General features: G+C 41.0%; 1 protein-coding gene across 3 annotated transcripts in view; it reads right to left on the bottom strand.

Annotated features, from left to right (window-relative positions):
• HIBCH (3-hydroxyisobutyryl-CoA hydrolase) overlaps positions 1-13,166 on the bottom strand; it is a 201,039-nt gene that overhangs the window by 55,115 nt on the left and 132,758 nt on the right. For all 3 annotated transcript variants that reach the window (XM_033946048.1, XM_033946047.1, XM_033946046.1), the window contains 2 exons: positions 9,256-9,401; positions 1,259-1,345 (listed from right to left, as the gene is read on the bottom strand). In XM_033946048.1, the coding sequence (XP_033801939.1) occupies positions 1,259-1,345; positions 9,256-9,401 (233 nt within the window). The remainder of the gene's footprint in view (positions 1-1,258; positions 1,346-9,255; positions 9,402-13,166) is intronic.

Consider the following 13,166-nt stretch of genomic DNA (forward strand, 5'->3'; position numbering starts at 1 on the left):
TGCCAGAAGCTCCAGTTCACTCACACATTCATCCATTTATGACCATCTTTGGGAGAAGATGACTAAAGTTACCAGAAACAAAAAAATGAGGTTTTAATGAATTCTATTAGAGCAAACAATTTGTGATGCAATAATCTAAATATCGGCCTTTTTAAGCGAAAAAATAAGTTCAGATTCAAACATGCAATTCGTTGACTGCTTACGAACCCATGACATGAAAAATCGGCCATTCCCAATGCTTTGGATCCACTACTTTAGTTACCTTTTCCCAGAGACAGTCGCATTTAATTCTCAAGGAGAGGAGAAAAAGATATAGCAACAGAAGCCGCTCTTGCCAAGCTGATTTCGGTGTGTGTGTGTTTGGGGGGGGGGTTAACAGTGGATGCTTTTTCTGCTGCTCTTTCCAAGTGAACATTTGGGGTTCCTTTTACTAAGGCACGCTAGCCAATTTAGCACACGCTAATATGTCCTTAAATATAATGGGCGCGTTAGCATTTAGCATGTGCTAAATTGTCTAACGTGCCTTAGTAAAAGGAACCCCAAATGTTCACTTGAAAAGAGCAGCAGAAAAAGCATCCACTGTTAACCCCCCACCCCCACAAACACACACACACCGAAATCAGCTTGGCAAGAGCGGCTTCTGTTGCTATATCTTTTTCTCCTCTTCTTGAGAATTAAATGCGACTGTCTCTGGGAAAAGGTAACTAAAGTAGTGGATCCAAAGCATTGGGAATGGCCGATTTTTCACGTCATGGGTTCATAAGCAGTCAAAGAATTGCATGTTTGAATCTGTAACATTTTTTCGCTTAAAAAGGCCGATATTTAGATTATTGCATCACAAATTGTTTGCTCTAATAGAATTCATTAAAATCTCATTTTTTTGTTTCTGGCAACTTTAATCACCTTCTCCCAAAGATGGTCATAAATGGATGAATGTGTGAGTGAACTGGAGCTTCTGGCACAACTTTGGTTGATCCTCACCCCAATCTATTGTTCGACTGAGTGCCCAAGGAAAGGAGGATCAGCAAGAACTGAATCCAGCACATTGTTTTCATCCCTACAAGATGAGGCGCACATTTGTTTGGGCAGGAAGAGAAAGGCATGGGTGGATACCGGCTCTCAACATATTCAGAAACTCCTCCCCCCTTTCCTCAATTCTCCCACAGAATATAAACAATGTGGCCCTTCAGCCAGAATATCTTCCATACACCTGGCCTACAAAATAAATGAGGAATCAGTCTGCTGGCCATGGAATTACCTTAGTGTGATAGGAGCTCAGGACATCAGCAACATCTTCTTTTGAAGGAGACTTTAATGATGTCAATTCTTTTTCCAAGGCAGGCACCTTGCAAGCACAAATATCAGGAAAAAGAAGAAAAAAAAATCAAAACAAAATATAATTTTACAAATTTCTTTTCAAAGTCAGAAGTAGAAATTGAAACAACTGCAGAACACACAACAGTGTAATTTGAGCTAGTTACCAGTAGAAATATATTCAACTGATCACACTATTTAAAGGGACAAGTCTGTTAAAGGGTGCCCCATTTTAAGCACTTATTCTATAACAACATTTGGACATGCCAATACTATTACAGAATAATAGCTTAAACCCAAATTTGTGCACCTAATTTATGCATGACCACATATGCCAGGTCAATGGGCACACTTGAGTGTGCTGTATGTGTAACTTGTAGTGTTCAACATAAGTAGCAAATTCCAAAATAATTCTATAAAGGAGCACCGTAACATACACACACACTTTATAGAATTATCTCCCTTCCTTTATCTACTGCTGGCAATGCAGACACAGTGAGTAAATGTTATTTGATTGATGGCAGTTCATACAGAAAGGAAGGGCATGGGAATGGCAGGAGGATACTGTACATGCAAGGACTGAGTGTGCATGGCCATCACTGTACTTGTGCTCCCTTGAGATTCTGCTACTAGTTTGTAGGGGACTCAGCTCGTGGAAGTCTGACCTCCAGCCGAGCTCCACACTTCATTCCATATCCTCCACTTCCTCTTGAGACCCATCCTTTACCTACCGATTTCTATTTAGAAACAGAAACATGACAACAGATAAATGCCAAATAGCCCAACCAGTCTGCCCATCTGCAGCGTCCCCTATCTCCTCCTCTCCCTAAGAAATCCCATGTGCCTGTCCCATGCTTTCTTGAATTCAGAGACAGTTTTCATCACCTACCACCCTTTCTGTAAAAAAGTAGATTACTCCAGCTCCTGACTGGTCTCCCTGCTAGAGCTTGGTCTCTACTCCTTCAGTGCAGCTTTGGGTTTGCTCTCCTTATTGTTTCTTTTCTATGCTTTGGATTCTGACTCTACTCCCCTCTTGTTCCAGCATCAGTCTCTCTGCAAGTATCCAGCCTTGCTCCTACGCCAGACTTCTTGATAAGTGTCATTGGCTCTTGCTACTTGCTTTCTTAGTGTCCAATGCTCCTCCCTGGGTCCCAACTCTCAGGCAGCGAAGATCTGGTGGCTGCCAGTACCAGGTGAGCTCAACAAAAAGGGAAAACAGCTGTTGCAGGCAGAGTGTGTGTGTGTGTGTGGGGGGGGGGCATATCAGTTGTGAGCCTTGTAATAGACTTGAAGCCTGCTTCTTACTCTTGATCTTTCTAACAGCGATTCATTACAGCTGCTGGCTACAGGCCCAAATGTGCTACAGCCCAAATGAAGAGAGGAAGCGTAAGGGAAAGAAAGAACATGAAAGATGCAAGAAAGGAACAGGACAGAAAGGAAAGGTCACATGAGAAGATGGAAAATTAAGGGATTATTGGGGGAAAAAAGAAGGTAGAGTGGGAGATGGGCAAGAGAGGGATGGGAAAAGTCAACCGGTAAAAGTGGAGAAAGCAGAGGAGAAAATGATGGGCAGTATTAGAAATTAGAAAGTCATGGGATAGAGGGTAATGGTTGAAAGACAGAAAACAGAGTGGGTTTAGATTGAAAATATTCTCAAAGGAGAAGGGTAAATAGTGAGGTCACCAGGGATCTGTATTGGGACCGCTGCTTTTAACATATTTATCAATGATCTAGAGATGGGAATAACTAGTGAGATAATTAAATTTGCTGATGACACAAAGTTGTTCAAAGTTGTTAAATCACACGAGGATTGTGAAAAATTGCAAGAGGACCTTGTGAGACTTGGAAGACTGGGCATCAAAATGGCAGATGCTGTTTAATGTGAGCAAATGCAAAGTGATGCATGTGGGAAAGAGGAACCCGAACTATAGCTATGTGATGCTGGGTTCTGTGTTAGGAGTTACTGCCCAGGAAAAGGATCTAGGTATCATTGTTGAGAATATGTCAAAACCTTCAGCTCAATGTGCAGCAGCTGCTAACAAAGCGAATTGAATGTTAGGAAATATCAGGAAAGGATTGGAAAACAAAGATGAAAATGTTATAATGACCTTGTATCGCTCTATGGTACGGCTGCACTTTGAATACTGTGTGCAGTTCTGGTCGCCATATCTCCAAAAAAAAAATAGCGGAATTAGAAAAGGTACAGAGAAGGGCGACAAAAATGATAAAAGGGATGGGACAACTTTCCTACGAGGAAAGGCTAAAGCATCTAGGGCTCTTCAGCTTGGAGAAGAGAAGGCTCAGGGATGATATATTAGAGGTCTATAAAATAATAATTGGAAAGGGTAGATGTGAATCGCTTGTTCACTCTTTTCCAAAATTATTAGGACTGGGGGGACATGCGATGAAGCTACTAAGTAACTAAGGCAGTATATCAAGTTTAATAAACAACAAACAAACCGGAGAAAACATTTCTTCACACAACATGTAATTAAACTCTGGAATTCATTGCCAGAGAATGTGGTGAAATCAGTTACCTTAGCGGGGTTTAAAATAAGGCTTGAGGACATCCATTGCTTATTCCTAGGATAAGCAGCACAGAATCTGTCTTGCTACTTGGGATTTAGCTCGGTGCTTGGGACCTGGGTTGGTCACTGTTGGAAACAGGATACTAGGCTTGATGGACTTTCGGTCTGTCCTACTATGGCAATTCTTATGTTCATCTTAAGTGTGAAGTACCTGCCAGATACACTCCAGCAATTCCATAATTTGACTTCCCTAAGACTTATGAGGATGTAGAAGCTCACCTTGCAAAACAGCAGGATCACCACTGACAGGGAGGAACTTAGATGAAACATTAATAAGATGGGGGTTTGATACAAACAGTTGAGGCAGGAGGGTACTAAACAGAGAAGACATGTAAAAAAAAAGAAATAAAGAGGGAAGAATAAAAGATCTGGGGGGGAGGCAGTTAAAGTGAAGGCTAGAACGACTGGAAGACCCGACAGGATGGAGGGCAGCCTCATTTCTGTACTTTGACATCTGGTTCTCTCTTTATTAATGATATCAAGATTGATCCAATGATGCTACAGCAATATAAGAAGACAGGTGAGGTGTAGATGAGGAGACAGACAGGGGACTTCTATGTTATTAGTATTAGAGGGTCAGGAGCCAGAGAAATGTGGATAAAGCCTACAAGGTGCAAGCAACCGATGCAAGGAGGGCAGGAGAAAGGACAGTTGCAAATACAGTAAAACCTTGGATTGCAAGTAACTTGATTTGCAAGTGTTTTGCAAGACAAGCAAAACATTTCATTAAATTTTAACTTGATATACAAGCAATGTCTTGCAATACAAGTACATACAGTATAGATGCGTCATATCATAACTGAGCCAATGGTTCTTCTCTCTCTGATGCTGCAAGTGTGTAGTGACTGTTCTAAACAAGCAAAGTCTTGCAATACGAGTACATACAATATACACGCGTCACATCATCATAACTGAGCCGATGGTTCTTCTCTCTCTGACGCTGCAGAAGTTTAGTGACTGTTCTAAATGAGCGAGATCTTGCAATACAAGTATGTATAGTATTTTGTATTAAAGGTTGTGGAAGAAATCGTCTGAGTTTCCATTATTTCTTATGGGGAAATTCGCTTTGATATACGAGTGCTTTGGATTACAAGCATGCTTCTGGAATATCAAGATAGGAAAAAGGTGTGATTCAAACGAGAAATGTCAATACAGCAGATTAGCTTTGGAGAGTATAAAGAGGTTTCAGGGTCCTAATGGTTGTCTTTTAGTGGTATGCCCGATAAACAGCTTAAAATACACACAATCATAGAGAAAACTGGATTCTCTGTAAGCCTGATACATTTTATTGGCACTTTTTCAGACTGAGCTTGATTAGAGACAAAAATAAAGCTACTTCCGCCCTGGCAACAATTTCTACATTGCCAAATACCACAGGCATTTATTTTCACATCATAAATTCATGTACCAGCACAACAGATCAAATGTTAAACTGGACTCAAATGGTGGTTGTTTTTGCCAAGTGTTGATAGTACTACATATTATACACACACACGGGCACAATTAATTCCTTCCACCATGCACCTAAATCTAAGTGGACAAGCAACACGTAGGAAGGTCACAAGCAAATATCTGCCACTGAAGTAAGACTTGAGCTTCCAGTCTTTTACTAGAACCAATAAGCCACAATGGACTGGCCTAGATACATTTTCATTTTTAGAAATTTATATTGCATAAATGTCTAAATTCCAATTTTACTAACCCAGGAAATACACTTCTAATGCTAAAAAACATACCTTGGGCAAGGAGCTTGGGCATGTTTTGAGTGGAACTAGGATGGGCCTAAGCAACAAAAGGTCAGTTCTATAATAGGACATCCACATTTACTTGTCAGTTGAATGTATAAAATGTACAGAATACCATTTTTGTCTTCACCATCTCTCACAGGAGGGTGTTCTAGGCATCTACTGCCTTTCTATGAAAAGGTCAGAAAATACTTTTTCACAGAAAGGGTGGTGGATGCCTAGAATGCCCTCCTGCAGAAGGCTGTGAAGACAAAAATGGTGACAGAATTCAATTATGTGTGGAATAAACACAGAGAATCGCTATACAGAAAAAGGAAGTAAAACTTAAATGGCCTCATAGCAGGCATGAGTTTTGACAGCAGCTTCAGAGGTTGGGAAGGCCAATGCCGGGCGGACTTCTATGGTCCAGGACCCGTAAATGGCAAACAAATCAAACACACACATAAAAAAACAACTCAAATTAGGATCAAGGCTGGAGTAAGCTTCAATAGCAATTCCATTAATTGAAAAGTAAGACCAGTGCCAGGCAAATTTCTATGGTCTGTGCTCCAAAAACTGGAAGGGAGAAATGAAGATTAAGTATACCTGTGTGTACACTTACCCATGAAAATGACAGCATGGAGTTTAAATGCTGTTCTACAAGAGTGTGATAACTGGCATAGTATGTACACACAAGGGAGGTTTATACAGTAAAACAATGGATTGCAAGTAACTTGGTTTGAAAGTATTTTGCAAGATGAGCAAAACATTTTATTAAATTTTAACTTGATATACAAGCAAAGTCTTGCAATACAAGTATAGTGGTACCTTGGATTACAAGCATAATCCGTTCCAGGAGCATGCTCGTAATCCAAAATGCTCGTTTATCAAAGCGAGTTTCCCCATAGGAAATAATGGAAACTCGCTTTGATATGTTCCCACCCACCACCCCCCGAGGCCAGCAGCGCCCCCCAAGAGAACTAGCATTGCTCCCCCCGAAGGCCCCCCCCCCCGTGAACCAGCACCCTCCCCCCAGCGGTCCGGCACCCCCGCCGCTGCCATCGGGCACACCCCTCTGCCGCGACCTGAGGTCCCCCAACCCACCCGAACCCTCTTCTTACTTTAGTGTAGCCTCTGCACCGGCACCGGCACCAGTATGTCCTGTGCGTTGGTGCCGGTGCCCGAAGATCTGCCTCCTGTGCCTCGAGGCCCAGCACAGGAGGCAGATCTTCGGGCACCGGCATCAACGCACAGGACATGCTGGTGCCGGTGCGGAGGCTAAACTAAAGTAAGAAGAGGGTTCGGGTGGGTTGGGGGACCTCAGGTCGCGACAGGGAGGTGCCTGATGGCAGCGGGAGGGTGCCGGATCGCGGGGGGGGGGGGGGGGCTCACAAATCGAGGCGCACTCGGTTTCCGAGGTGCCGATTTTGCGAATGTTTTGCTCGTCTTGCAAAACACTCACAAACCGGTGCACTCGTAAACCGAGGTACCACTGTACATACAGTATATACACATCACAACTGAGCTGATGGTTCTTCTCTTTCTGACACTGCAGGAGTGACTGTTCTAAATGAGCGAGGTCTTGCAATGTAAGTACGTATAATATTTTGTATTAAAGTTTTTGGGTTGTGGAACGAATCGTCTGAGTTTCCATTAATTTTATGAGGAAATTCGATTTGATACACGAGTGTGTTGGATTACAAGCATGGTTTCAGAACAAATTATGCTCATAAACCAAGGTTTTACTACAAGTGTAGACAATAAGTGGGACATATGCACTTAAGTGGGAGCTCTGCTTAACATACAGCATATTGTACGAGTCTCTCCCACATGTACACGACTGCAGTTATACCTATGACTGGTGTAAGTGCGGGCGCTTAAAGGTTAGGTGCATTGAAGCCGGGTTACAACAGTATTCTGTAGTGGAATCCAACTGCCCAGAAGCTATTACAGAAAAGGCTTTCTCCAAAACATGTATTCTCCATTTGAGAAGGGAATGTACATCAAAGGTGACATGCATGATACACTTAATTACTTGTACACTTTCCAACCATAAAAAAGAAAACAATTCTTCTCTCTCATATCAAGCTGCTTTATCTTGGAATTCTTTGGCATTATCTACAACACCTCTTAAAAATTATCAGGTGTTCCACAAGGCTTTTTAAACATTCCTATTCCATAAATATATCTTACTGAAGTCATAATTGTAGTTTCATTTTTTTTCTACTGAAGTGTAATTTCCATTATAATAAATTTATAGCTCTTGGTGTATTGTTTTAACCAGTTATTCTTTTGTAATCTGTACAGAACTTTTATAGGTAGTTGTGGACTATAAGCTTGAAGTAACATAACACAAACAAAGTATTCAGAAGTGGCGCCCGCCCACGCAGAAGCACTTGTGCACCACTGGCCCCGACATGCCGGTAATAACATAACATAACAGATTTATAGACCGCATAGCCATGAGTTCAATGCGGTTAACAAAAGATTATGGTATAAAAACAAAAACAAAGAATATTGTAAAAATGCGAGAATATCTAGTTGATCAAAAATTTAGAGAAGAGGAAAGTTTTCAATAACTTTCTAAAGTGTTCAGATGAAATGGATCTACCTAACAGTAATCGGAAATCTTTATCATAATACGCCGCCTGAATTATGAGGAGACAGTTTTTGGTTTTATTTGGTTTTGGGGTTTGCTTGGTTTTTGTTTTTTTTACCAAAACTGAATCTGTAGCCAAAATTCACTGCTTGATTTTGGCCAAAGCAATACTGGCCCTGGTCCTGAATAGGAAAAGCACCCATTCCCTCCATCCTCTGATGCACCCCCAAACCAAAAGAGCTCCCACTTCCTCTCTCCCCTCCAAAGAGAAAAGACGACCCCCTCTTGGACCCACTCTTAATACCGTGGTGGCAGCCAGCAGCCCTGCGAAGCACCAGCGACCGGCCAATTAGGGAAGTATCCGGGCCCAGGAATTAGCATGCTTGTGTGCTGCGGGCCCCAACAAGCAGCAGGCAGCCATCCACCGACCTCCAACATTTAAAAGTACTGCCGGGAGTGGGGTGGGGCTGGGACGGAATTTAACGGTGCTGGGGGCTGGGATTGAATTTAACGGTGCTGGGGGGGATATGTAAAAATGATGATTGATTAGGGGGGGGTGCTGGGTCAGAATTTAAAGGTGCTGGGGGCTGGGATTGAATTTAAATGTGCTGGGGGGTATATAAAAGTGATAATTGATTGGTGAGGCTGGGACGGAATTTAAAGGTGATGCGGGTATGTAAAAATGATGATTGATTGGGAGGGGGGGTGCTGGGTTGGAATTTAATGGTGCTGGGGGGCTGGGATTGAATTTAAATGTGCTGGGGGTATATATAAATGATGATTGATTGGGGGGGCTGGGACGGAATTTAAAGGTGTCGGGTATATATTAGTATACAATTTGGTTCAGAATGAGTTTTTTTCTTGCTTTCCTTCTCTAAATCTGGGGTGAATCTTATGGAGTGAAAAATACAGTATTTTGCTGCTACTGTGAATTTTCTTATTAAAATTAGACCAACCTGCCATCTAGTTTTAGGGATGCAAATTATAGATATGTCTGTAAGATATGGAGTTCAGCAGCTGAAATATGTACCTTTTCCGACTCCACAAAGTGGGTGGCAACTCCTGCTCTCTGCACATCTCGACCTTTCAGACGAAATCCTGTCAGTGCAAGGTAACAGCCAAGTTTTCCAGAGAGCCTGGGCAGAAAGTAACCTCCTCCCACATCAGGAAACAGTCCTGCAGTGCAAAGGCAAGAGAGCAAGAGGCTCATTAGCTTAAACCCAAGAAAATCAACACAAAGGTTTATAAATTATATAAAGGGTTCATAGACAAAACCGCGGAAGACAAAGGCGTGCGCCGACATCTGAGCGCAATACGGAGGTGCGCGCCGAAGAAAATGACAGTTTTTAGGAGCTTCGACGGGGGGTTTTGTCGGGGAGCCCCCCCACTTTACTTAATACAGATCGCAGCGGCGTTGTGGGTGGTTTGGGGGGTTGTAACCCCCCTCATTATACTGTAAACTTAACTTTTTCCCTGTTTTTAGGGAAAAAGTGAAGTTTTTAGTAAAATGTGGGGGGTTACAACCCCCCAAACCCCCCACAATGCCCCCACAACGTGGCGCGATCTGTATAAAGTAAAGGGGGGTTGCCCCCCCACACACCCCTGTCGGAGCCCCTAAAAACAGTTATTTTCTTCAGCGCGCACCTCCGCGCTGCGTTCAGTTGTCGGCGCGCGTCTTTGTCTTCCGCGGTTTTGACCTGACACCATATAAAGAGCAATATCTAGAAAACACCTCTTAAAATGGAGCTAGAGAAACTATTCATTTTATCTGCTAAGGAGCTACACCTTAAAAGCCCACCCTAGGCTTAAGGGAGAAAGTTTAGTGAAATTCAGTTGAAGAATTTTCTAAGCATGAGCTGCAAGCTACCAGAAGAAATGTTTAGGAATGCACACAAATTTTATGCTTGCATCAATGAGAACAGTGAGGTTCTTCAGAAAATTGTCTACTATCCTTAAATTTTAGACTCATTCACGTTCTAGGCGTACAACTGAAATGAGATATGATTCAGAAAAATCAATGTCCAGCACAAGAATGTGCTTTCTAAGAATATAGAAGTGATCCAATACATGTCAACTTCCAGATATACTTAAATTTTTTAATATTTAAAAAATTTTATCTCATGGCCTCAGATCCACCACTAATTACAGTCTTACAGCGGGAAGAATTACATGGTTTCTCATCATTGGCCAACTAATAATCTTCTTAGAGAATATCTTTTACTTATGCTCTAAAAAGACTATTAGTTGGCCAATGATGAGGAGCCACATAATTCTTCCTGCTATAAGACTGTAATGAGCGGTGGAGTAGTGGGTCTCAGGTCATTAGATATAATTTTAAAAAATTAAAAAATATAACTATATCCGGGACATTTTTGGTAATAGTTTTAGTAGTTCCGGAATTATTTGGGATTTATAAAACTGACATCAATATTTTGGACCTTCCAGATAAAGGCATACAGCTGACTGGAAACCCTTATCAATCTTTTTATGGCCACGACCCTAAGGTCACAGCCAAACAAAATTCTGTGCCTCCCCAGAGGTGCATAATAACAATACATGTATGGAGAGCCCACCTAATCCGTGATCCCATTTGGGGTTCTGGCCCTATTGAAGACTCTTGAACATGAGACATAAGAGGAGTATGTGGGTGTGAGCATGCACCGAAGATGGAGGGTACTATAGAAATGGATGTAAAGCCAGTAGTCAGGAGCAGCAGCATAGGTTATGGAGACTCTTCCTCTTTTCATGTTTTTTTTCTGTTTCAAAGTTGAGGTGTGGGGGGGGGGGGACTATTACTTCAGCACTACACATGTTCTGAGTTACCCTGAACTATGTCTCAGGAGGGAAAGATTGGGGGGTGGAGAAGGGTGCTATAAAAGATGGATGGAAGAAGAGGGGGAAGAAAGGCAGAGAAGAGAGAAGGAAAGAGTTAAGTGGGAACAGGCAACAGTTTCTTTTTATGGGTCCCCACCACCACCATCATCATGACAAATTTGGTCCTGTTCCACTAAATTTTCAGAGAGAGTTGCCAGTATTTTGACCCCAGAAAGACATTTATATATAATTTTTCCCCATCATCTGTAAAGAATAAAAAGTGCCCTTAAAAGCATAACATGGGGACTACAATTAATTAAAAGATAACACACTTTAGAGTTGGGCATCACCAGTGTGAATCAACTATAGAATCATGGTTGCATTAAAAAGTTTGTGCATATATGTATGTCTCCTAATAGCCAAACTACTCAGTTATCACCTTCTGGTGTATTTTACTATTGTGATTTTGTCCATTTTTTTGTTAAATTTTGTTTATCCTTTCATTCAAAATCATTACGTGCTGCATATGTTTGAGCCAGCAGTTTGTCTAAATTTCCTCATAGACATGGAATATTCTCAGAATAATGAGTGGCATATGTGTTTATTAGTAGACATTGTTCACATTTGTAAATGATTTCAGTTTTCAAAATATGCGATGTAGTTCCAAGAACTTGGGGGGGGGGGGGTTAATTATAGCACTAATGCTATCCAGAAACACAGATTCAATATTAGTTTGCTCACAATCCTCCCATAACTATTGAGATAAGAGGTAGCTTCTTAAGAAAACTTTAACTCTTCCTGAGCATAACTTTGCTGATTTAAACCATATGTGAATAAATGTAAATGCCTGCTAGACCCTTTTCCATCTTAGCTATTCATTAACATATCCTCTCAAGCTATTACGTGGCTGACTGCCTTACTTAATTTCTCTTTAGAAACAGGTCACTTTTCACATTCTATGGGCCAAATAACACTTTCCCCGCTTCTAAAAAAAAATGATCTAGATCCTACTGCCTCATCCAATTACCGTCCAATTGCTAATATACCCCTACTGACAAAAATATTAGAATCTATTTTTAACTAGTCAACTTACTGATTATCTTGACAAATTCTCCCTTCTCCAGCCATTACAACATGGCTTCTGCTCCAATTTTAATACTGAAACTTTATTGATTTCTCTTCTCTCTAAAATTCAACAAATCCAATCCCAAAATAAATATTCCATCCTACTTCAGTTTGACTTATCTGCAGCATTTGATGTTGTTCAACACAACATCCTTCTTCAGTTGCTTTCTGATATTGGTCTTCACCAAATTGTTTCCAATTGGTTCTCCAAATTTCTTCAATACCATTCTTACTCAGTATATTATAAAGGTAATACATCTACCTCCTGGCAATCTTCTTGCGGAGTCCCTCAGGGCTCCCCGCTTTCAACAATATTATTTAATCTTTACATGACTACTCTTAATAGCTTTGAGCTGTCCACCCATGAAACTCTACTTACTTATGCAGATGACATCTTTATTTTGATAGAGATAGAGCTGGATATTACTGACTTAGCCTCTAAAGTAAATCTTGAGCATCTCCAAAATTCAAATGTGGGCCCAATCTGTTCAGATGAAACTTAATGCGTCTAAGACAAAATTATTGTGGCTAGGCCCTAAACTTGATTGTAGCATTGATATCTAGCTCAGTAGCATTGATATCTGGTTCTCTCCTGCAAATCAAGTTTTCTGCTAAGATCCTGGGAGTTCTTTTTGACTTATCGCTTTCTTTTAAGGACCAGATCAGCTCTGTGATTAAGAAATGTTTTTTCAATCTACGCATGTTGAGAAAAGTTAGACACCTTTTCCATCAACACCACTTTTCAAGTTTCAAGTTTATTAGAAATTTGATGAATCGCTTATACGTGAAATACTAAGCGAATTACATTAAAATCCAAATTTATGCATACATTAAAATACAAAAGAATGATAAGAGCAAATCGAAAAAGGGGTTAGATCTACAGACTAACAGAAATAACTGGATGTGGAGGGATGAGGGGATAAGGTTACAATATTAATAATTTTAAAAAGAGGAAAACAATAAACATTTTGGTTCAATCGATTATTCTCTCTCATCTCGATT

This window comes from Geotrypetes seraphini, chromosome 5 (assembly GCF_902459505.1).
Source record: "Geotrypetes seraphini chromosome 5, aGeoSer1.1, whole genome shotgun sequence".
NCBI classification, from domain to species: Eukaryota; Metazoa; Chordata; class Amphibia; order Gymnophiona; family Dermophiidae; genus Geotrypetes; species Geotrypetes seraphini.